Consider the following 25,457-nt stretch of genomic DNA (forward strand, 5'->3'; position numbering starts at 1 on the left):
TTCTCGAGTTTTGTTTTTAGTCTCGAGTTGCTAATCATTTTATCGATCCAACGACCAGCCACGTAGCCAGAGGCGGGGGCCAGGAGCCCTATCTTGGCTCCTAATGCATTATATACATATCTTTCTGCTTATAAATATAATACATCACAATACATTTAACGTATTGTAGTTCTATACGCAAAAATATGCATATAAAACAGTTAAAATCAAAATTGGGCCCCCGGACCCCCCCTTCTGGCTACGTGGCTGCTAACGACATATAAATTGTTCAGTTTCGTTCAGTAGTTTAGTAGTTATTAGCATTTGAAATCTTTCATTCAAACGTTACACTTCTATTTTCGTTTTCACAAAGTGCTACCCAGTCCCAATGTAGTAAACAAAGACGTAGTCCTACGTAAAAAAATTCAACACGGGATTCAAACCGGTTTTAGAATATAACAAGCATAGGCAACAAACATTAACCGTTCGTGTTTTACCTAATATTAATAATAACATTTGTCTTATTAGTCTTACTCTCGTATTGTCGCAACAGAAATGCTGGCTAAAACGGTTCTATTCGTCACAGAATGGTCAGAGGATGATAAAATGCAATATTATTACTCACTCAGGATGTTTCAATATTCATTTATAAATAACTTAATTTTGCATTTTATTCGAAGCAAGCCCTTCGAGTGTCTATAGCAATATCGAACGCCAAACTTTATTTGGTTTTATGTCTGATTATATATACATACTGTTTCCTCTCTGCTTACATAATCCCCGAGTTGACTATTCTGTTTTCCACACGAACGGCTCTAACCGATCTTCGACATCGAGCAGATTGTTCAAATACTCCATGCTTTCGATGTTCTGATTGAGAATATCATTACACCTCGTTAGTTGCTGCGATATTGACCGCACCTTGGAGAATGTCTCCGCGTAGGAGGTGTACAGTTTCTGCTTCTGCACCAATTGTGCCAGCGCGCTGGAGATTTCTTGATCCACCTACAAAACAAAGCAATGTAATGATCACCTTTAACGGCTGTCATGCACACAAATACATGCAAACTTACCTCTTTGATCTTGTTGGTGATCTGGTGCTGTTCGGCCGCGACTTGCGTGGCACAGGTGTTAAAGTGCAACTGCAAACGACTGCACATGTTCGCCATATGGGTTGGCTGCAGCCGCTCGAGCACCTCGGGATCGCGATTAGCGGGCAGGGACAGGGTACCACGCATCACTGGTAGAAACTGTGGAATGCTCTGTAGGGATATAGGTTAAGCAATATAGCATTATTAGCACTGTGAAATATAATATTTTTGTGATTACACGCTCGCACTACAATCTGAAAAAGTGATGCAGGCAGTGCACGGTGCATTAATGTATTTCACTTTTGATTTGTATTATTATTATTCGGTGGTAACAATTCCTCCGCTCGTTCGGCACTGATGAGCCACAAAATCCGAAAAGTTGAAATAAATGTATAAAGATGATGCCCAGTATGGGCTTACCATAAAGCAGTCACCCCAAATTGTGCACATCAATAAATCAGTATTAACTTAAATACCTCCGGATAGATGTTTACGCCGGTGCTGGCTGGAGTAATAAACTGAACAAAGCAATAAAAGACCACAGTTTTCGGTGAACGATCAGCTCAGGCAATGATTTTGGAACCAATCGTGATTTTTCACCCGCGCCATTGCGACAACAACAGCAGCATTATCGGTTATGTGAATTGGTGGAACGCGATGCATTTGCATAGGCGTTCGTGTACTGCCTGCAGGATCGTGCAAACCTATGATCTGTATAAGTATACACCGATCAGAAAGAACTCTGTAACAGGAGTAACTAATGTGGCAACTCGTTTGACAACGTACATTAACGTAAGCTGTTGTGGTAGGATTTTTAAGCTTGTGCATAAATAATACCAGCAGATGTATGGACAAACTGGTTCACTTAAATTTCATCATTACATGTAGAATTAGAAACCGTCAGGCAAAATAAACAGCAAGGTATGTTTCCTACTTTGTAGAGTTTTATTGAAAAATACTAAATTTAACAGCATGTATGCAATTATGATAAAACAAATTATTAAACGATGCTTTTAACCTGTCATTCACTCCATTACGTTTAATGCGTCCCCATGTTCAATCAGACCTACTTGCCACGCTGTTTTTCATTCGAGAACTCTTATTAGGAGTTTTCTTATAATTACAGAGTATTTATAATAGCTCGATACTAAAACATTAGCTTATGACATCACCAACTGTACTAACTAAGTTGAACCAATTTCAATCGAACTTATGAGAGTTCACTGTATAAATCTATAATGCCGTTTGCTCAGTCGGAAAGATACGTGTATCGATCACAATAAGCTTTTAAAAGTCACTCGTCGGGGTGGTACCAGCACTATTACTAAGCGCTGAATAAATCTTTAATCTAGGAGTTTATTTTGCAGTGCCACAGATATTACGGTACGCATACCGACAATAAGATGTTCACTCAGCCACCATACGTCTTATGACATGTATGCATGCACGCAAGGCAAGGTCGTAAATCTGCCTACGATATTTTGCGACCATGTGGTATCGGTTAGTAGGTGTTGATCATGCCTCCTCCGCTTTGGATTGGTACGTAAAGAAAAAACCCGATTTAATCCACCTATTGGTGAAAGGAACCTTTGTTATACCATCTCATTTGTCATTTGAGTTAGAATTCGACACGCCATCAGAACATAATTCAGCTTTCTGATAACACTATGGTAGTTATCATCAATACATACGCATGTCTATGTAATATACTGATAAATTTGTATAATATTTCAAAGTAACCCAAAAATGTTTTCCTTTTATTTGTAATTTGTTATTTTGAGTTAATAGCGGGGTCGCATTCTGGGGTTTGGTTTAAGTTAGAAACTAGCCATTTTCCTGGAAGCATTCGGAACGTTCCTAGAACGTGTCCGGCAGTAGTCAATGTAATCCTGGACACTTTATATGACGACAAATGAACTACTTTTGCAATGTTGAGTACTTAAGGATGTCACAAGTTTTATTTTAGTTCAATTCGGAAATTGATCCCCGATCCGGAACGTTCCCGGACGTATTCAAACGTGGTCGATGATGTCTTGAACATTTTATACGACTACCAATGGTCTAGTTTTGCAATATCGTGTACTTGGAGGTGTCGCATGATGGGTTTGTTATGATTCAAGGTGCTTCTATGTTCAAGCATATATTCCGGAACGTGTTCCAGACATATCTTCGGAACCGTACATCCGTTCCAAATTCTGTTCAATAAAATTATTCTAGGCCACAAAACTTTGCTTTTGGTAGTTATTCAGTCAAATCGGTCCAGGCATTTCCTAAAAGCAGATATTTATTGCTATATTTTCACTACTGAGACTGTTATGCGTTTATTTGTAACTTGTGACTGACATAGTTTAATATTATTTTCAAAATTTTAGGAACAAACATAACATTACTGTTTGAAATATTGAAAGCATGAACAATTTAAAGATGATCCCCAGGCTTATCCTCAAATTGGTGAAAATACATGGGACTGTTATGCATTTATGTGGATTGTTTGACTGATTTTTTTACGTGTAAAAATTGATTATCGAAATTGTGACGTAGCCGCTTTTCAATATCTCAATTTTTCAATTTTCGCTGCATTTAAAAAAAATCGTTACACTTCGACCAGCAACCAGCAAGAGGTAGATAGTTACTATGTACAGCAAAGTTGCTTATTTTACTGTGTTTTACAACTTTTATGAAGACACGGTACTTTTTTGGACGTATTCAAAAAAACAAAAATGTGTAACACCCTAATAGGTAGATTTACGGTCACCCTAATACTATAGAAAGTTGCGCCATATTTTTTAAATAAACTCTTCCAAAGACACACCACCTGGAAAATTAAGCATTTTTACGCAAGAGCACATGATCGCATTTTGTTCTATTTGGTTAATATCAGTAAAGTTTACTTAAATAATTTCATCAATGTTTTTCAAATAACTTTTGACTGGTAAGGTCAATTCTAATGAGATTTAGCAGATATGTTCACAGCGTTAAGGCCTCTCGTTTGATACTAAGAAAATTGCAATCTGATTAATTATCTGGTTAAAATCGTTATGAATAATTGTAAATTTTATTGTGCTGTACATGACTGCTCATAACTTTCTTATTAAACATCCAATCAAAAAACAAATCAATGGTGATCTATGAGGCTATATTACCTACCAAATGAGACTAATAGCGCATAAATCGGTTTGACCATCTCTGAGAAACGTTCGACTAATTGACACCTTGAAGAAGCACATTTTTAAGCATAACTTTTGAACCGCTTGATTGTTTTCGATAAAACTCTCCACAAAAAATTTGCAGTAACAAGAGCCTTCATTCGATACTAAAATTGTTGAAATCGGTTGAGCGGTTCCGGAGAAAATCATGTCACGTAATTTTTACATTTTTGCTTATAACTTTTAAATAAAATGTCGAACCGCAAAACAATTCAATAGTGATCTACAAGGTGATAACACCTTTCAATAGCAATAGCGTAATAGCAAACGAATCGGTTCAGCCATCTCCGAGAAACAGACGACTAAAGTCAAGCGTCACATACACACATACACACACACCCACACACACACACCCACACACACACACACACACACACACACACACACACACACACACACACACACACACACACACACACACACACACACACAACACACACACAACACACACACAACACACACACACAACACACACACACAACACACACACAATACACACACACACAACACACACACACACACAACACACACACAACACACACACACAACACACACACAACACACACACAACACACACACAACACACACACACAACACACACACAACACACACACAACACACACACACAACACACACACAACACACACACACAACACACACACAACACACACACAACACACACACAGACATTGCTCAATTCGTCGAACCTTATCAACTGGTATATGTGACTCGGCCCTTCGGGCCTCGGATCAACTTCGTGTTTTTCGACCAATTTTTAAACCTTTGTTATAGTATAACAAAGGTAAAAAAGTAACGACTGTTGAATGTTGATGGATCGTTTATAGCGTTGCAGGTTGGTAATTCGGGATTTTAGTTTATTACTTACTACCTATGTATTTTCTCGGAATACGCAATTAAAGCAAATATGTACGAGCTCTGCTCTAGCATAAAGTTTCAGTTATTGACGTGCATTTAGATTATAACAAAGAAACTTTTGTGGCCGATTCGGTGATGCAAAAGAAAATATCAAATTTTATGCGTGCTTGTGTGTTTTGGGGTTTACCGGATTTACCCTTCCTTCAAAGCTTGATCTACTTTACCCACTTATTCCTCGCTGCCAGTACTATCCCATATTATAGCCCTGGTGGGGACTCATTCTGTACCTCTGACCAGTACACTTAACTATAGGAGGGACCAGGGAAGATTCCTCCTCTGAATAAAACAAGAGAAGAGAAAAATTCACACTTTACTCAGTCGCGAATTATTATGCTCCGTTTTGTTTTAATTTTTCTCTTTTTTACTGACTGCGATTGCTCAGCAACTTGCACATTGACGTTCTACCTTCTACTCATTGAGGGAGTGAACTGAGCAATAAAATGCTAATACACTTTTTGGCTGCCCATGATATGGTACACAAAAAAACTGTTTAGATTTCTCGCAGCGGCAACAGTCCAAAAAATGCTGCATAGGACGATAGTGGATGATAGAAATGGAATTCCCGTGCAGTTGCTTTTTCGCTCAATGAGAAACTAAAGTTTGTTTATATTTCTCTTTATTTTTGGCCTGTTTCGCTTTGCGTGGCTGGATTTCTCATTTGTGGCAGCAGTTCTGCTCATTGTATTGAACAAAAAAAAGATGCACTTATTGCACAATGAGTGAGGAAATGGCAAGTCTGGGAGGGACATTTGCACTGTCAAGAGGCTTCAGAGGGTAAAAATATAATATTCAGCATGAACGAAGGGTAAATGGAGGGGCCTGAGAATAAACCCATACTAAAATCACTTGACATCGAATGGCTTGATTCTACTAAGATTGGAACCCACGACCACTCGCTTGTCAAAGCAGACTCGATAACCTTGCGGCTACGGAGGTGTGATTATAGTAACCATTCACTTTCCCTTGTATATTTTATACATAAATAGTTATAAATTATAAATAATAGTTATAAATAGTTATAAATAAATACATAAATTTATACATAAATAGTTTTGGTAAAATTTACTGCATTTGGGAAATCCAGAAATTTTACTCAAACTCATCAACCACTTCTAGTTCGTCACCGTGAACGGTTACCGTTCGTGGGAGGCACGCGTTTGTTTTCTTTTAGCGCTTCCTTTCATGTATTTATTCATCGACGCATTTATTTGTAGGCCGTTCCTCCTAGACTTCGATTTCAGTCTGTCGCAGATTGCCGCCGCCATTTCAAAGTTCCTGACTATGATACAAAAGTCATCTGCAAAGCCTAGTGAAAATCATGCCTTTCGTTTCCATGCCCGCTCGTTTGATCACCCCCTCAAATGCGATGTTAAACTCAATTCTCGAAAGGACTCGATAGTGTCTCCGCACGAAACGCATCACTCGATCCAATATAGGTCTGAGCAGTCGCGTCAGTTTATCCGGGAAATCGTGTTCGTGCATTATCTGTCATAGCTGGTATCGATGAACTCATCTGCTGCTTTGAAATAAATAAAGATGATGAGTGGGCATGTTGTACTCGCGACATTTCTACAAGATCTGTCTATCGCTAACGGTGTTATCGGTAAAAGTCGCCGTAACAAGATCTGAGAAAGTACCTCGTAGGCGGCGTTTACCAGCCGTTTATCACCCTTTTTGTAGTTAGGGCAAACCACTTATTCCATTCATTCCTCCGATAGCTTCATCGCCCAAATCTTGGAAATAACCCAGTGTACAGCCGTTGCCAGCATTTCTCGGGCATGTTAATGAAGATCTGCCGGCAGGCGGTTCTTACCAACGGCTTTGCTGATCTTCAGCAACCCGATGTTTCGTTTGACTTCTTGAAGTTCAGGTGCTGCAACATTACTATTTTTCATAGGTTAACTTTCGTTCCGCCTCCTTCTGAAACTTCGTCATTGAGGTGTTCATCGAAGAACTGCTTACCCCTGTTGGCCACCTCACGTTCGTTTATGAATAGATTCTCCCTCGTCCCTACTCATGTCAGGCTTCGGAGTGTAGCCCTTATGAGTTTAGTTCACCTTCTCGTACCCCTTATTCGCTGTAAAATTGGCGGTTTCCATTAAAATTTACTGCGAAAACAGCGATATTTATGGTAACTTCAGTGTAACTTTTACAAAGATTTTCACTGTTTCAATGTGGGTTTTCGAAGTTTTTCGATGTTTTGTAACAGTGAAATTCAATGTTTTTCGCTATACATTTTTATTCGGGAACATTTGAATAGACCAAATCATCATACCGTCAATTGACAGATACTGGCGCCCTTGTTTACATTTTGGAAAACTTTCTTTTCCGTTTATAGGGAATGTAGCGTGTATTTTAACATTTTACAGGCATAATGGTTTTTAAATTTAATCCCAATGCTGTTTAAACTCGACTTAAACAACAAACTTGCCGTTTAAACTGCTGAAACTTTTTTGGACTCTACGGTCTGTTTGTAAACAAGGGCGCCAGTATCTGCCAGATGACGTCACCTTGATTTGGTCTATTCCCGTGCAGTTGCAATTTTGACAGTTTCCCATTTTTCGCACAATGAGAAACTAAAGTTTGTTTATATATCCCTTTATTTTTGGTCTGATAGATCATTTTGCGATGACGTCATTTTGCCGTCAAATGACACCACTTGGTGGTTTGTTTACATGTTTTTGTCACATCCAGCGGTTTCGATTTGAAATTTCGTGAAGGATTACTGCATCAGGTGCTTTAAAATGCATGTAAGGTACTTTCTCTTAAATAAAAACTAAAATTTTTTATCATTATCTGCTGAACAAAGATAGAAAACTCAATTCAAACTTTAACACCATGTAAACAAACCACCAAGTGCTGTCAAAAAAGTGTGGTTAGGAGCTCCCGTGTAATGATCTATTCTCTTTGTGTGGATGTATTTCTCTACTGTGGCAGCAGTTCTGCTCAATGTGTTGAATAAAGGTGCTTTTATTGCACAATCAGTGAGGAAATAACAAGCCTGGCCCCAAGAGTCTGGCATCGAGTGTAAAAATCTGAATGAGATAACCACAGAGGAGGAACTGAGAGTTGCACTGAAGGCAAAATGCAATCTTGGAGATGTGCTGGTAGCAATCCGAATGAGAAAAGCGTACGGCGGTACGAAGACCGTATCTATGCGACTTTCGGCGATAGCTTCTAACAAGCTACTGGAGATAGGACGAATTAAAATTGGGTAGGTAGTGTGTTTGTTAAATGCTGTACCTCAACCCGCTAAGGAAATGGAGAGACGCCTCAAATGCATATGGTTTTGTCACCAAGCAAGACTTTGTAAATGTTTCGACAGATCAAATCCGTGCAGGCAGGCTTGGCATACACTTTTCGCTTTGAATGGCATTTGTAGAGCTAGTAATTATCTATAATAATGCTGAAGAAAGTGAAGTTGTATCTTTAGTATTTACGGCGCTGTAAGGCAGCAATGCCGTTGGTAGCAAAAAGAGCGCTCTTTTTGCTACCAAGAGGGTAGCAGCCTTATAGCGCCATAAATACAAAATGCACAGTAATGCTTACTTCAGCAATATTGAAGATAATAACAAATTCTACAAATGCCCCATACATCACGTTTTCAAATTTTGCTTGGCTGAGATGCAGTAATCAAAAGAGCAAAATCGTGGCGAAAAGTGTATGCCAAGCCTGCGTGCAGGAAATGCGGAGAAATGGGTTACGTCGCATACAACTGTTCGAAGCCTCCAAGGTGCATGCTCTGTAAAAAGGAGGACGGAAACGACCATATGACGGTGGGTTTTTCATGTCCAGTTTATGAAAAGGCGAAGGGAAGCCAAAAGTAATGAACCAAAAGTAATATCCAAATAAATCTCAATCATTGGGACGTTGCACAACAACTGTTTTGATTATCTACTATAGTAACAAAGTGCGACGTTGCAATAATTACGGAGCCGTATCGAGTTCCTCTCTATAACGGTAATTGGGTAACGAGTGGAGCAGATATGACGGCGATACATGTCATGGGCAAGTATCCGATACAGGAGTTAGTGTTCAACACGTGTGAAGGTTTCGTGATCGCTAAAATTAACGGGATCTTCACATGCAGCTGCTATGCGCTTCCCAGATGGACGATTGAACGATTTCACCAAATGCTAGATGAACTTACTGCGGCACTGACTGGACGTGGTCCGAACATTATTGGAGGACGCTTGGTCAGTCGAATGGGGAAGTCGAAGTAACAATGCGAGAGGGCACAGCCTACCAGAGGCACCTAGCCAAGCTTGTAACGTTGAACTCTCGCGTAACTTTTCAAAAGGACCTAAATAACAATGAGATTCTCTTCGTGCCTCTTCTCTTTCACCTCCTACGGTAATGCAAATGCACTTTAAAATACCAGCTTTGCATGAATCGGTTGCCAGCGTCATTATCTAGCTAAACGTGAGGAAATTTTTTATTGGAATGCATTCATGTCGCCGTAATAATCAGAAGAGAGGGACGCCAAAGAGAGTCTCTCAATGTTACTTAGGTCCTTTTGAAAAGTTACGCGAGATACTATCTAATGATTCTAATGAAGGTTTTGTCAGTACTTTTCGCAAGGACGGAAGAGAATCCATCATTGACATTGAGCAACGTAACCTTTTGCAATCCGTCATTGGTGACTATCAAAAACTGGAGAGTTTGCGAGGGCTATACCCATAGCGACCATCAGGCGATTCGGTATAGCATTAGCCAACCGAACTCCAGACGGACACGAACTTAGGGTCGAAAGTGGAAGACAAAAGTTTTCAGTAAGTATACCTTCGTGGAAGCACTACGAACAGTTTGTAGCTCTGCAGTGCTAAACGCGGACGAATTGACAGAATTGCTAGCGAGGAACAGGAACAAAGAAATAATCAGTGCCCTGCTTACTGGTGGAACAAGACGATTAGCACGCTCCGTGCATGTTGTCTTAGAGCCAGGAGCAATGTTGCGAAACCCACACTCGTGTGGTCTAATTTTCTCACACACGCGTACGCATTCTAACGAACACGCCGACATAAGTATTCCTTTAAAATTCCCGCTCTTATTTCTTCATGCACTGTAAAGAGTTTTTGCGTGAATGTGTTTAGTTACAGTTGTCACCCGTCGTTCGTTGTTGCAGCCCGATCTCATGATGCCTATTACACGTGAGGGCTCGCGCTCCCGCCCGTGAGTAGAATCGAGGGCGAAGATGAAAAAGAAGAAGAAAAAGTAACGCAAAATTTGTATCTCTGTGCGCCACAAGCACGTTTTTCCCCACGAGTTTTTTGCTTCGGGAATAAGCTTTGTAGAAGACGATGTGAGGATGTGCGTGCGCCCTGGATTCCTGGATGTATTTTGAGTGGTGATGCAGAAATATCTGGATGAAAATAGTTTTCCGGATAGATGATAGATACAGAAGCTTGTGTTGATACCAAAACCAGGTAAATCCCCGGGAGATCCAACATCGTAAAGGCCTATCTGCTTGTTGGATACACTCGGGAAGCTTCTGGAAAGAGTAGTTTTCAATAGTTTGATGAAAGTTACAAAGGGTCGCCAAGGTTTATCGAAAGCGCAGTTCGGTTTTCGGAAAGGTAGATTAACAGTAGATGCAGTTAGGGCAGTGCTCGAGAAAACTGAAAAAGCGTCAAACAGAAACGGAGGGAAAAACGCTATTGTTCCGTGATAACAATAGATGTTAAGAATACCTTTAACAGCGCTAACTGAGAAGCTATAGCAGAATCTCTACACAGAATGAGAGTGTCAGACTATCTGTGCAGAATTTTGAGCAGCTATTCTCAAAACCGAGTACTGATTTATGAGACGAGCGTGAGACCCAGATCTATTAAGGCTAGGGCAGGAGTTCCGCAAGGATCAATTCTTGACCCAACACTATGAAATGCAATGTACGACGGGGTACTAACGCAAAAGTTTCCCAAAAGTGTGGAGATTATGGGTTTTGACGACGACGTCGTTGTAACGGTAACAGGCAAATCGCTGAGGAAGATGGAAATGCTGGCAGTCGAGACAATCGATATGATCGAAAACTGGATGCAGGGAGCAAAGTATTACCAAACGGAGATACCCCTGGTCAGCAACTCCAAGGCGATACCGAGGATGACCATCCTAGTAAGAGAACATCCCATTGTTCCGCGGCGCATTTTGAAACACTTGGGCGTGATAGTCGACGATCGGCTAAATATTAATAGCCAATGCTTGTGAAAAGGCGTCTCCAGGTTTATGCCAAATAACTACAGACCAAGCAACAATAAAAGACGTCTTCTAGCTAATGTATCTTTGTCTTCGTCACTACTGAGGTACGGAAGCCCAGTCTTGGATTTGGCGCTCAAAACCCAGCGGAGCAAATCAAGGTTGAACAAAACATAGGCTTATGGTTATGCAAGTCGCAGGCGCATACAGAACCATCTCATGTGAAGTGGTGTGTAATCGCCGAAATGATTCCAATTGGTCTCATCCTGGCGGAGGATAGCGAGTACTATAAGTGCAACAAGACCCGTGGAATTCGAAAAACCGCTATAATTGAGTCGGTGGCGAAGTGGCAACAAAAATAGAATACAACGGATAAAGGACGATGGAGGCTCATTCCAGATTCCAGATGGAGAGGTGGATTTCTACCTTACGCAGTTTCTGTCTGGGCATGGATGCTTCAGACAATATTTGCATCGATTTAGGCAGCAATAACGCCGCTTTGCCTCACGTGTGTAGACACTGAAGAAACTGAGGCTGGGAATAGAGGGGACATTAAAAAGTTTTTTAGTGGATAAAAACAAAGCGTAAAGTTGTTTTTTCTAGTTAAGTGATTCTTATGTAGAATTTTCTGGCGCACATTTTAACCATATTTATTTCAAAACAAAATGGGGGATGTTTTGAGATATTCTCTTTTTTCATTTTAAATTGCAAAAAAATATGTCAACGTCAACTAATTAGATAAAAATTGATAACATCATTCGATTGCGCGGCCAAAAACCCATAGAAAAAGTATATTGACGTGTCTTCACGTTCAGAGATTTTTGAACCCGAAAAATGACTTTAAAAATCTGTAAAAAAGGAAGTAGCGTCACTGCTTGGGGGATTGATTAATCGGCATGCAACTTTGGAACATTGGTTGTGGAGTGGAATGAACAATTACGCCAATTTTGGTAGAAATCGCTGATGGTCGATTCCAATTTTTCCGATTTTTTTGTTCATTTGAGATGGGATAACTTCACATCGGACCAATTTAGTGTGTTTCGACACGCAACAGAACGAACCCGTCGTCTAAAAAGTGCAACTCAAAGCGAAACTAAGCTTAACCTGAGTGGAAAAACAAAAGTATTGACAGCTGTTAGGTTGAAATTAGAGCGAACCTAGGTTGGACAAAAACAAAAACAAAAACGCTGTCAGGAACGAAAATTTTCCGTTCAAATGGACCTTTTAATGAAGGTTTGCGGCTAATATTTGCTCTCATATGCATTAGCAAACCTAACTGTAAAATTGTACTAATTGGTAAGTGAATTCTTATGCATTTGCAGTTAACTTGGTTAACTGGTTTGACGAGGTTTGATTTCTGAGAATCAAGCAATCAACCGGTGAATGCCATGCCAACAAATACTTGTTTGATCGTTCATTGTTGATTTGCGAAACGAAAACGAAGAAAACAAAATTGCTTTACATGTTATTTTCTGAAATAGGCATTTGAAGATAGCAAGAGGTGATTTTGGTACAATCTAACAGGGTGTGTGTCTTCTATTAAAGAGAGTATTTCTAAGAATATCCGTGCCATTAAAATTCAATATAAAATTGTTGGAATGCAGTTAAACGTTATCGAGTGCATCATAACTTATACAATAATAAAATACAGCGAGTGTTTCGATTAAAATAACTGTGATTTGGAAAGTACTTGTTACACAAGTCTGCTGCATTTTGCTTTCTTCGGCCATTGCTTAACTCCAGGCCAAATTAAAATTAAATCAAAAATCATTTTAGCTACACCTATTCTGTAAAACAGAGCGTGCGCTACGTGAAAGAAGAAGTTGTGCAAACGAAATGATTATGGTGCAAACTAGCAACGCCTTTATAAATCCTTTCAATTTGTGTGAATCGACACGTTTCGTCAAAGAATGGTTTTTCTCGCGAGTCATCCGCTGAATATAGATTACGTCTGCCTGATGCTGCCCAATGTTTATCGCAAATCTGCCATTTTGCGCCTCAATCCAAGTTACTCTTCCAACTGCCAAAATATGCAACGCTTGTATTATGGTTATTACTACAGATTTCTTTTATCGATTTGAACAATCCCTCTTCATCGACAATTTTCGCTGCTCACTGATTTGAAACTGTGAATGAAAGAATTGAAGCAGAGAGATAGAGAAAACACCTTACACGGTACTTCCATCCGCAGTCCATAATGAGCGACGAACCACGACCGATTGTGGAGCATCCTACCTTACGCTAGCTTTATAGGTTTTTTTGTATAACTTCCCACTGTAACGGATATTTTTTTCGCTCGGGAGCTGGGTGAAGGGGTGCGTTGGAGCCCGCCGTACCAAACCGTGGCTATAAATCCAACTAGAAACCAACCGATCAACCGAGTGGCTGTTGTTTTACATTTGCATGGCCGAGCAATTTCGGTTTCGTTTGGTGCGCGTTCTTGGGGGATCCGTAGAGTTTAGTTTGGCACCGGAGTCGCTGCAAACACGGCAGCAGCAGCCCCTGCATAGACGAAGGGCAGCGGTGGCGCCGCGAGAAAAGAAAGGCGAAAGGCGGGATCGCATGCAGCAACAAGTGAACTCGTTCGACTGTTTGGCGAGTGCTGCCAGATGGTAGAGTTGCGATGGAGAGAGAAAAAACACAAACTTGATAACTGTTACCGTAGTTTCCAGTGCGCATTTCAATGAGGCTAATATCATTTTGGCGACGAGCAGCGATCATATCCGGGTCAAACAAACTTCAAAACTTTTAGCAATAAGTTTGAAATGACGTCTGTGTTAAAGTCGTAAGAACCTATTTTACATATAACGACATATATTTTCAAGAAGAAATCGTTTTAAATTACATTGGTAGTTTACATATAATTTACCAATGTAAATTACATTAGTCTTCGCAGATTCCGGGAGCAGTCAACAATTTTCCACGCCAAAAAACTACGATAAAAGCCCGTATGTATAAAACAGTTTGCTTATGCGGCCTACTAAAATTAACAAACGTTTACTTAACGGACAATCTCAGTGTAGTGATTATGGTTAGCATTCACGAAACATTTACTTAACGGACAATCTCGGTGTAGTGGTTATGCTTAGCATTCACGCCTCTTATGTTGCGGACCCGGGTTCAAACCCCAACCCGGCCGAAGCCACGAATGACCCAAAGCTGTTAAAGTGACTGGTATAATGACACTCACTTGAGTTGAGAAAGTCAATAACAAAAAGTTTGATTTTGACAGTGCCGAATAAAAATTTGCCTTAGAAAGAGTTTGAAATCCCAAACACTCCCTCCCCCTGTTGACTACCCCTATGGTTTGAACAATAGTAGCTTTTTAACCAACAAGCGATCCAGTTCATTAACTGCCATTTCAACGATCATCTCCCTCACTTTATACGTTAATTTCCTGATCGATGGAAATTTTCTTACCTTTTCCCAATTCACAAAAAAGTCGATAAACGCGACATTACATCCGATGTGCGCCTGTTCAAAACTGCTCGAGATCATTGTTAAGGGGACATGAACGACTAAAATTTTGAAGAAATCATTATTTTTACCTTTGTTATACTATATAACAAAGGTTTAGAAATTGGTCGAAAAACGCGAAATAGAACCAAGGCCCGGAGGGCCAAGTGTCATATACCAATCGATAGGGTTCGACGAATTGAGCAATGTCTGTATGTGTGTGTGTGTATGTATGTGTGTGCAGCTCATTTTCTATCGTCTGTTTCTTGGAGATGGCTGAACCGATTCATCCGCTATTACTTTTGTTTGAAAGGTATTTATGCCTAGTATATCACCATTCAGTTGTTTCGTGGTACGACGTTTCGTTTAAAAGTTATAGGCAAAAATGTGAAAACTACGTGACACGGTTTTTTCCGGAACTACACAACCAATTTTAATGATCTTAGTACCAAATGAAAGCTCTTGCTATCTCTAAACCAAGTCTCTAAACCAAGTTTCATCGAAAACAAATATGTAGTTTAAAAGTTACGCTTAAAAGACCAGTTTTGACAAGGTCCAAATGATCGCCTGTTTCTCAGAGATGGCCAAACCGATTTATGCGCTATTAGTCTCATTTGAAAGGTAATATAGCCGGATAGATCACTATCGAATTGTTTTTTGATTGGACGTTTAGTTTGAAAGTTATAAGCAACCGTATACACCACACCAAAATTAACAATAATTTATAATGATTTTAACCAAGTTAATTTGCCTAATTTCAATTATTTTAATGTCAAACGAGAGGTTTTGACACTACGAATATATATGCAAAATTTCACAAGAATTGGTTTTTCCGGTCAAAAGATATTAACCCTCGAACACTCGCGCTAACTTTTGTAACACAGTTACTCCGTTACTCCCCACAGCTAACCAAAGAAAACGTGCGCGCTAGATTTTTGACTAGGAAAACTTGGTTTTAAGTTTATCAAACCTTTGGAAGAGTTTTTTAAAATTGAATGCTCTATCGTCTGGTAGCATTTAAATTTTGACTAATCCCCCTAAAAGTAAAATAAAAGAAATATTTTTCTTCAGTTTCAATATAACACATTGATGTGTTCCGCAAAGTTTTAGAGCATATTATTACAAGAAATTTTGCTGAAAACAGTAACCTTCTATCTCTTCAGCGAAGACAGAGAAATATCATTTATTGTAAATGCACTTGTAAAATCAGTTTTTCTATTTCGGCTCTTTTTGTAATTGTTGTATGACTTTTTCATGTATTACAAAGTTGTACAAATAGTAAAAATACACAACTTTACTGAATGTAGTAAACCTCTATGTCTACTTGTTTAGGGTCTGTAGAACTTTGATTATAAAAAACACCCTAATTTTGACTCCGAATTATTCGACTACCAACAGACGGCTACATTTTAAACATTTTACATTTGCTGATAGTTTTGCTGATGGTGTCTCTATATGGTGTCTCTGGATGGTGTTTCTATATTTCTATATGAAGAAACGAGATAAAATGCCAGTTGAGGCCAATTGCGGTACACCTCACATGCTACTTGCTTCGTTTCTGTGATGTCGGTTTATGATAATCTTGTTTTCTAACAATTTAAAGTATTAATGCATTGAATAATTCTGACATTTTGCTCATAACAAGTTTACTGAAGAATATACGTTAGTATATACGTAATATACGATTTGTAACTTTATAACAATATGGCATTCAAAAACCTACACATGTTGTACAAAATACAACAGCGTGAGTAACCGAAGGTTAATAAAAATTGATGAAATTTATTCAAGAAAACTTTATTGTTGTGAATCAAATAGAATGGCATTACAAGAAATTATGCACAGTTTAAAAACTTATAAACTAGACCTTTACTACGCAATGTATATGTTAAAGAATAATGTTTCATCTTACAACTTACTTTTACTTGCACTTACCCTCATTAGTAACAACTTACTCAGCAATTTCATGAGAAAAGGAACTACCAAAATTTATAAGTGCTTCTATTTGGTTCAAATTTTGTAAACTTATTCAATTTCCAAAAATTTCATGTAAACCAAACGTGTCGATTTCTATCTCAAATAGCAAGTAAGACCGTATAACAAAGGTTCCTTTCACCACTAGGTAGATTAAATCAGGTTTTTATTTCAGATTTTGATTCTGCAGTCTTTTCCGCTTATTTTGATACTAAATTTGTAATGATCCGACCACAGGAAGTGGCCGAAAAACGATCATACACATAAGCATTCCAGTGCGACGTGGAACAACTTCGGCGGAATAAAACGCCTCTCCTGGAAAACCACGATTTTCACACTTTATGTACCTTTTTCTCAGAAACTACACAACGTATTGGAACAAACTTTTTTTTATTTTGTTGGTAGCAGTTTGGCAAAGACTTTTATAACTTTTGAGGTTTATAAACGAAACACAGCCAGAGAAAAACGAAAATGAAGACAAAATTTTATTTTTTCAGGTATCTATTTTTCTTCTTTTTTGTTTTTCTCAAGCTGTGTTTTGTTTACGAAACTGAAAAGTTATAAAAGTCTTTGCCAAGCTACTACCAACAAAACAAAAAAAAAGTTTGTTCCAATACGTTGTGAAGTTTCTGAGAAAAAGGTACATAAAGTTTGAAAATCGTGGTTTTCCAGGAGAGGCGTTTTATTCCGCCGAAGTTGTTCCACGCTGCACTGGAATGCTTATGTGTATGATCGTTTTTCGGCCACTTGCCGTGGTCGGATCATTACAAATTTAGTATCAAAATAAGCGGAAAAAACTGCAGAATCAAAATCTGAAATAAAAAAATAATGATTTTTTCAAAATTTTTGGTCGTTTATGTCCCCTTAATGATGCTTTGTTCGCTTGTTGCAAATTCTACATTGACGCTGAGCAGCATGGATTTTTTCCTAAAAGATCGGTTACCACTAACCTGATGCAGTTTGTTTCTCGCTGTAGACAAAGCCTGGACTCCAGCTTTCAAACCGACGCTATCTATTTAGACCTGAAAGCTGCCTTCAACCGTGTAGACCATGGAATACTGTTAGCCAAAATTGAGCGACTAGGTGTTTCGACAGACGCCACCTGCTGGATTAGATCATACTTGATTAATCGAAATTTGTGTGTCAAAGTGGGATCTACAGTTTCCTACTGCTTCTCCAATCGTTCTGGTGTTCCGCAAAGCAGCAACCTGGGCCGGCTTCTTTTCTGCATTTTTATTAATGACGTTTCGCTTTTGCTACCGCTTGGCTGTCGACTGTTTTATGCTGACGATACGAAAATCTTTAGTCATCACGTGCCAAAACGATTGTGTGGACCTACAGGAATACCTGAATACTTTTGTTGACTGGTGTTCCGTAAATTGCTTAACGTTAAGTATTGACAAGTGCAACATAATTTCATTCTGTCGAAAGCGTGTGCCAATTGTGTATAACTACACTATTTTCGGCTACAGCCTCGTCCGGGTACAATGTGTAAAAGATCTTGGAGTCTTACTAGAAACGAATTCAGGAACCACTGTGACAGCATCATATCCCGGGCTAACCGCCAACTTGGATTCATTTTTAAAATCGCTGATGAGTTTCGCGATCCTCTATGCCTGAAATCGCTTTATTGCTCCCTTGTCAGATCAATCCTCGAAACGAATTTCATTGTGTGGTGCCCATTTCATGCTAATTGGGTCAATAGAATTGAAATGGTACAGAAAAAGTTCATCCGCTACGCACTTCGTCATCTGCCCTGGAGAGATGCGGTGAACCTGCCGTCGTATGAAGATCGCTGCCGACTTTTTGGTATCCTGCCTCTGGAATCCAGACGATGGATTGCCCAAGTGATTTTTGCCGCGAAGTTATTATACAACCACGTCGATTGCCCGTCGCTATTACAACAGCTAAACATATATGCTCCAATCAGACCGTTACGCCAACGAAGTTTTTTTGCTCTTGGACCCGCAAAACCGTTTATTTGGAGCTTCTGAGCCATTTAGATTTAAGTGCCATTGGTTCAATGAAATGTTTCATATGTTTGACTTCAATGTGCCGATCATCGTTTTCCGTGAGCGTCTATTTAATGTTTTTAGTAGAAGTTAGAGTTATCTTATTCATTAAGACTGTGAGTCAGATGAATTTTTAAAATGCAAATAAACAAATATGCAAGACTTTTTTGTTGAAAATCTAATAGAATATCGATACAAATGATTGGAATGGTAGCGCACTTTTATGGACACATTTTACTTTCAGGACATCAAATTACATTGGGTTCAAATGAGGGAGATAATTTCTGACCTGTTGGAAAGTAAAAGTGACTTGCCACTTCTGCAATTTTCAATGTACACGAGTACAAAAAAGATTTATACTAAATCTATCATTGACTCGGTTTGACTAGAAGGTACAAACTCGCGGTTTTCTGCAAAATTGTGTATTTTCACGATATTAGGGGTTGATCATAAATGACGCCTAATATCTCAAAAAACTGCGATACTTCGAAAAATTGTGTCAACAAATATTTTTACAATAAAATGATCTACAACTTTTCCGAAAAACCAATAATTCTTTATCAATTGAAATATGAGGTGAAATTAAATTTTCAGTCAGCTATCAAATGCTTCGCTTGTTGCGGAATACCGTGACTCTTACGTTTAATGGATTTTCCATAAGCAAGGGTCAGTAGCGGGTCGGATGTAATCAGTAAACGCTTGAAAACATCTTCGATGTTTTTTATTCGATCAAATTTCCTGGCAAGTAGCTCCCTGTATTTTCTTATCGATTTGTTGCGAATTTCCTGAGCTTCTTCACTGTACATTCCAATCGGTAAAATCATGTGCCGTATGATAACTGCCCCATGTATTAAAATCTACATGGTGAAAGGAAATATTATACATAGTAGACAAATTAAAAATTTAGGAAGTCTAAATACCTTATGCACCGTTAGAGACAAAGGATACCTGACGCCATAGAACCTCAAATACAATTTTCTTGTTTGTTCGGCGTTTGAAACTCTATAGGTTTGATTGTATGTCTGCTATTAATTATTATTAGCAACTCATGCATTTGCTCCAACAAAACGAGGTTGAGCCCAGTAATTTTTGAAACAAAATTCAAATTCCTTGAAAAATTTCTATTGCTGGATTTGCTTCAATGTGGATATTTGCTGTTGTCATTTCTCGGCTTCTGTCTGCGTAAGCTTATCAGGAATCAGAATATTTTGGCTCAAACGGCACGCTCCCCATACTTATAAGGAAATTTGTGCCTTGCCGCACTCTCTTATCATTTTCCTGATGGGAAGGGAAGAATAGGAATTTTTTCCATGTTGGGTATTTTTATCACTGCGACCATTTGTTTGACCTATTTTGATATATCCACGTTCTATTATAGCTATATTGTCAAGATGACGCACCACTATCAGAAGCGATCGTCATTGTTTGACTAATAGCATTTGTCCAGGCCGGTGATGTACTTCGGATGAAGTGCACTACTGCGCAGAGAGTTGTTCTCCAAATATCAGAGGGTTCTAACAGCCCTTTGTCGAAGAACTTTTAAGATTAAGAATTTAAGATTAAGATTTTTATTAAGATTTTAAGATTAAGAATTGCCGGACATTGGCATAACAGGTGTTCCGAGTCTTCTTTTTCTATGCCACAGAAGCGACATATATCATCTTGAAGTTTTCCCATAAGCTTCAGATGATAGGGGCTCGGGCAGTGTCCTGTTATAAGACCAGTATAAATGCTTAGATCTTTCTTCGAAAGCTCTAGGATTTTGCGATTCATAGAATTGTTTGCAGAGATAAACCTTTTTGACTACTTAGCATTGAAAGTGTTATTCCAATTTGATTCCACTTTCATACATTCCCATGCTTTTAGCTCCATTTTTAAAGCAGAGCCAGATAAGCCACAGAAGGGCTCAGGTCCTAAGAATTGATGAGATGATCCAGGTCTTGCGAGCGCATCAGCTCTTTCATTTCCATCGATTCCACAATGACCTGGGACCCAGTTCAAGTTGACTTGGTTACGACAAGACAATTTTTGGAGTGATTGAACACATTCCCAGATATGTTTTGATGTGCATGTCGCCGACTTTAGAGCTTTTAGAGCTGCTTGGCTGTCGGACATGATGCATATATTTGAATGTCTATAGTTCCTGCGCAAGCACACAGTCGTACATTGTAGAATTGCTTGTATTTCTGCTTGGAACACAGTTGGCCATCTGCCCATTGGAATTGACATCTCAATTCCTGGCCCAGTTACTCCTGCTCCCACTTTATTGTTCATTCTAGAACCATCTATATAGAAGGATAGGAATAAGGATAGGGATAGGTAGTGAGGATATGGGAAGAGCGAGGGTTAGGAAAACGACGCCACATACATATATCAGAAGTATTTTTCTCTTTCGAGTCAACAACTTCAGAGAGAACTGAAGTTCTTTTCCACACTGGCTCAAAAACATAAGAATGCCTTTTAGTTTCAGCTGTCTAGCAGCATGCTCTTCTAAATAGGGATGTCCAAAGACCCGTAAACGCAATTGCATTTTTGTAGGACAGACACATATCAAATGATATGAAGTTCCATAATCGGATTCACAAAGATCACTCTGCACGTTGAATATTGGCCATATGATAATCGAGTTTACAATGGCCAGTTAATGCTCTAACAAGAATTTTGGTATTTTGCTTTAATAAATTTAATAAATATAATAAATTTTAATAAATTCTTTGAAAACGCTAAGTTAGGGTATGCCAAAAATACTTTAGTTTGACGACATGTTTCAAATTTCGCCAATAGGAGGCGTGTTCAGCTGAAGCCCAGCAGCGAATATTTTGCCTTATCCAACAGCAGGAAACAGGCAAAGCGGACCAATGAAGTCGATTTCTGTTCCGGCTCTTGCTAATTTGTCAGCCAATTCATTTCGAGATATACCAGAATGACCAGGAACCCATAAAAGGTAAAATTTAAGATACTCAAAACTTCTAGTTGGATGCAACATTCAACTACGGTTTTCGAATTAGAATTTATCGCATTTTGTGCTTTGGTAGCACCCTGGCTATCTGAACAAAAATAAATTCCTAGATGCTAGATAGGTTTTGTTGAAGTGCCGGTTAATGAATACCTGCAGTTTTTGCATTGTCTCCGCTGAGACGCACCACGTTTCGCAGGCATACAGCTGTGCGGATTCGGGTTTTCGTACGTAGAGTGATCTGATTTGAGCGCCAAATGTTTCGCAGACCTGCAAAGGCACCCCTGGCCTTCCTGATCCGTGTGGCTATATCAGTCTTGGCACCACCATCGGGCGTTGTCTGGGTACCAAGATATTGAAAGGCGTCTACCTGCTCGACTTGTTGTCCCGCTACTGGTGGTACTGGCTCAAGGAGCGTAATGAAGCCTGTTATCCATGGGCAAATTATAACTTGTTTCCCTACCACGTCATAGGAACGAGATTGGTGATAGAAATTAGTAAGAAAAATACAGGCACACGCTCCCTTAGTACTGAACTCTGCTTTACCGACCATAACGCCCCTTACCTGAGTAAAAATAGTACATGGTATAGTAAAAATAAAATTAGTACCGAATCGAATTCCTAGTAATTTTGGCAAACAACTAAGAGATGAATGTGTGATACACATGTTTGAACATAAAAAGGACTTATGTGTACAGAAATGTGAAATACATCATTTATTTAAAAATTTGCTTAAATTATACAATTGAGTCATATAAAACAGAAAAGTACACGCAAGAATGTTTGAATTGACTGTTAAATAGGTATACCAACAGAAATCCACAACATTTTTAACGTTTATTGCCGTTTTATATTTTATTCTATACACTCTTGTTTTCTATATTACCTGTTCAACCTCCTAAAGCAACCAAAAGCTCGTTAATTTCTTTAAAATAACGCAGCAGAAATACCTAATGTAGTATTTCCTGAGACCAGTATTTCCAAGAACATTACCGCAACAATATTCAGAGCTATAAATTAGATAACGTAAAGAGTTTGTTGAACATGACCAAGACCATGATAAAAAAATACATTTTATTTTTTATTGAAATAAACACTAAACCAATTTTCTTTCCATCTACATTCCAAAACAGTACTCAAACTGGTTGCACTGTACCGTGATCGTCCGACCGTTGCGTGCCAGCAGCGATCGAAACAGGTTCTCGGCTGAACATTTCACTGCCACGGCATAGCGCTCATTCGACTAAGTCGCGTTGAAAGGTGCAGACCGTCCAGTGAATACCGAGGCGCGCGCGTGTGGACAGTGTTTTCCTCCTACGTCAGTACATTGCACATGTTCTGAATCACAATTAGGATAACGGCTTCAGTACCGAAATTTTCCAAGCGAAAGTGTGTGAAATAATGAAAGTTTGAGTAAAAGTGTGCAAAATGGCTGGTCAAAAGTTTTTCCATGGCCTCACAGAAGCCATGATCAATCGGGTATCCGATGTACCCGACAGACAAAAGACAAGTTTCTTCTGGCCGGATGAATACAGAGAAGATCCTCAGGAAGCGTATCAAACCAGTAGCCGAAGACAATCAACTACATCCTCGACACCGAACACAGGCTGTGCCAGCCCAGCCAGCGAGCTGGATACAACTGAAATAACACGGCAACGGCATCGTGGAAATTCGCGTTCCCACATCGAATTCTACGACGAGTGTGACTCTTCGTTTTCTCAACTGGAACGCGAAAGGCAACGAGAAAAACTACGAATAGCCGCCTTTCTCCGGGAGCAAGATAACGACGTTAGTGAGGCCGCAAAAACTCGTCGTCAAAATACACTAAAGTCCAGTTTTTCTTTCAACGATTTCCCCGAAACACCAGAAGAAAAACCGACACAAAAACCTCCCATCAAACCAACCAATGGACACCATCAGCCATCAATTGCAACGATCCCTGATCATGAAGACCCGCTGCGGACAAGTCCATTACCCAGCTACAACGGGAATTCGCAACGTAGACAGCAATATTCGCCGGCTTCCTCCGAGTACCACTATTCAGCTCGCTATACCGGAAGCTACGATGATTTTGAGGACGATCGAAGCTATAAATCGAACGACTTCAACTACGGCAACTTTAGTCCACCGGGAACCCCATCCAGTGCGGATTTAAACGAACACAAACGGCTCTCCCAGCGACATCTGCGATCTAGCATAAATTTCGCCAACGGCGTTGCGGTGGCGGACGACGACGACGAATGCGCTCGGAAGCCCGTCACCGTGCGTGATTCCGCCACAGAACGTGTGGGTGTTGGATTACCAAATTTGTAGATAGCAAGGAATGACAACCAAATTATGCGGAAAGACAAGGAGTGAATGGGGGGAATGGGGAGTCAAATGAACGTGGAGGCGGGTCGGTGAGCTAATAAGGCGCAGAGCAAACATCTTTGTTGACAACCTACTATGAAACTTTTGTTCAGTGCGGTGTTATTTTTATTTTGCGTTGCATATAAATTTCGTCGGTTTGAATCAGTGCGCGCGCTCTAGACCAAATGGATGGCAATTTCAGAGTGAATGGAGCATACATGCAATCGATGTGGAAACATCTCAAGATCGTCATCTTTTGGTAGAATCTAAATATGGAAAAAAATTCAGAGCTATATAAATAAAACACTGCCTTTTCTAGAGACCCGGGCATGATCATTGTCGCGCGATAGAAGAAAGAGAGGAGTCGGTTTTTAATTAGTTTGAACGGAACAAACAAGCAATTTCAAACCAGTTTAATGCTTGAAATATTTTAGATAATAACAGGATGATAAACTGGTTCGCATAGCATGCCTAAGCAAAATCGAAACAAAGGCTTACAAAAAATAGCGAGTTGCACTAACTTTATTTCGCAACATTACTGTTTGAGTGAAGGATGACTAAACAAAACTATTAAAATTAAACTATATTTCATTAGCAGTGGAAAAACAGTCATTTTAAAGGAAACATACACAATGAGGAGCCGTCAAAGTAATCATGAACTGTAGAATATATATGTTCGTACACTAAAGGATACTTTACAATTTAACAGTTAGAAGTAAGTAAAATGCAAGAATAAAAGCGCTACTTAAAATGAGACTTTTTTGGCTCGCTGATTATGTTTAATTCCCAAAGTGCACAAGTTTTGAACTGTTGTGAAGCGATTGACCATTTAATTCTCGTTCCGGCATCTGGCTTTTGTGATGCAATCGAGTTCATTCACTTTGTTTTTTTTTTGTACTTGTTCAAAAAGCTTTTCATGAGCTTTGCTACTGTATCCATTAACATTTCAGCAGCATTCCAAACAATCGAGTCTGTAATAGTTCAAACAGGCCATGAATTATTGCTTTACGGAATAGCGGTTAGTATTATTGATTTGAAACTCGTTTTTCTCGTCTCAAAACTAGCTAATTAAAGCAGATTATGGCAGCGAACTGGAACCTTTGAATTAAAGTTTTGAAACGAAATCATTCAGCACACATTATTTAAGCTGAAGTAGTATCTGTGAATGCTTTTGATTGGCAGATTCACACCAATTTATGAAGATTTTTACAAAAAGAAACAGAAAATGTTGTTCTTCCATTCCACTTCAATGCAATAATGACGACTCTCTCATGGAATCCATGCAAAGAAAAATCCACAATTGAAT

General features: G+C 39.2%; 2 protein-coding genes across 3 annotated transcripts in view; one reads left to right on the forward strand and one right to left on the reverse strand.

Moving 5' to 3' along the window:
- Positions 1-651: 651 nt before the first annotated feature.
- The window catches only part of LOC128746258 (BLOC-1-related complex subunit 5), a 51,111-nt gene continuing 26,305 nt past the window's right edge, over positions 652-25,457 (reverse strand). The window contains exons 4-5 of the mRNA XM_053843309.1: positions 1,053-1,241; positions 652-984 (exon numbers count right to left, since the gene is read on the reverse strand). Coding sequence (XP_053699284.1) covers positions 769-984; positions 1,053-1,241 — 405 coding nt within the window. The 3' untranslated portion in view covers positions 652-768. The remainder of the gene's footprint in view (positions 985-1,052; positions 1,242-25,457) is intronic.
- Positions 1,190-24,888, forward strand: LOC128746267 (uncharacterized). 2 transcript variants are annotated; one of them, XR_008412541.1, is made up of 3 exons: positions 1,190-1,991; positions 22,936-24,410; positions 24,471-24,888. XR_008412541.1 is itself a non-coding variant. In XM_053843319.1 (2 exons), the coding sequence occupies exon 2, from the start codon at positions 23,231-23,233 to the stop codon at positions 24,113-24,115; it is 885 nt and encodes a 294-aa protein (XP_053699294.1). In that variant the 5' UTR covers positions 1,190-1,991; positions 22,936-23,230; the 3' UTR covers positions 24,116-24,888. The 2 variants fall into 2 exon arrangements, 1 of the variants encoding a protein (XP_053699294.1); XM_053843319.1 differs by having other exon boundaries at positions 22,936-24,888.

Source organism: Sabethes cyaneus, chromosome 1 (genome assembly GCF_943734655.1).
Source record: "Sabethes cyaneus chromosome 1, idSabCyanKW18_F2, whole genome shotgun sequence".
Taxonomy (NCBI): domain Eukaryota; kingdom Metazoa; phylum Arthropoda; class Insecta; order Diptera; family Culicidae; genus Sabethes; species Sabethes cyaneus.

Bases quoted from the DNA above. Each gene is read 5' to 3' on its own strand.
- LOC128746267 (XM_053843319.1), top strand. From the start codon at position 23,231: ATGGCTGGTCAAAAGTTTTTCCATGGCCTCACAGAAGCCATGATCAAT.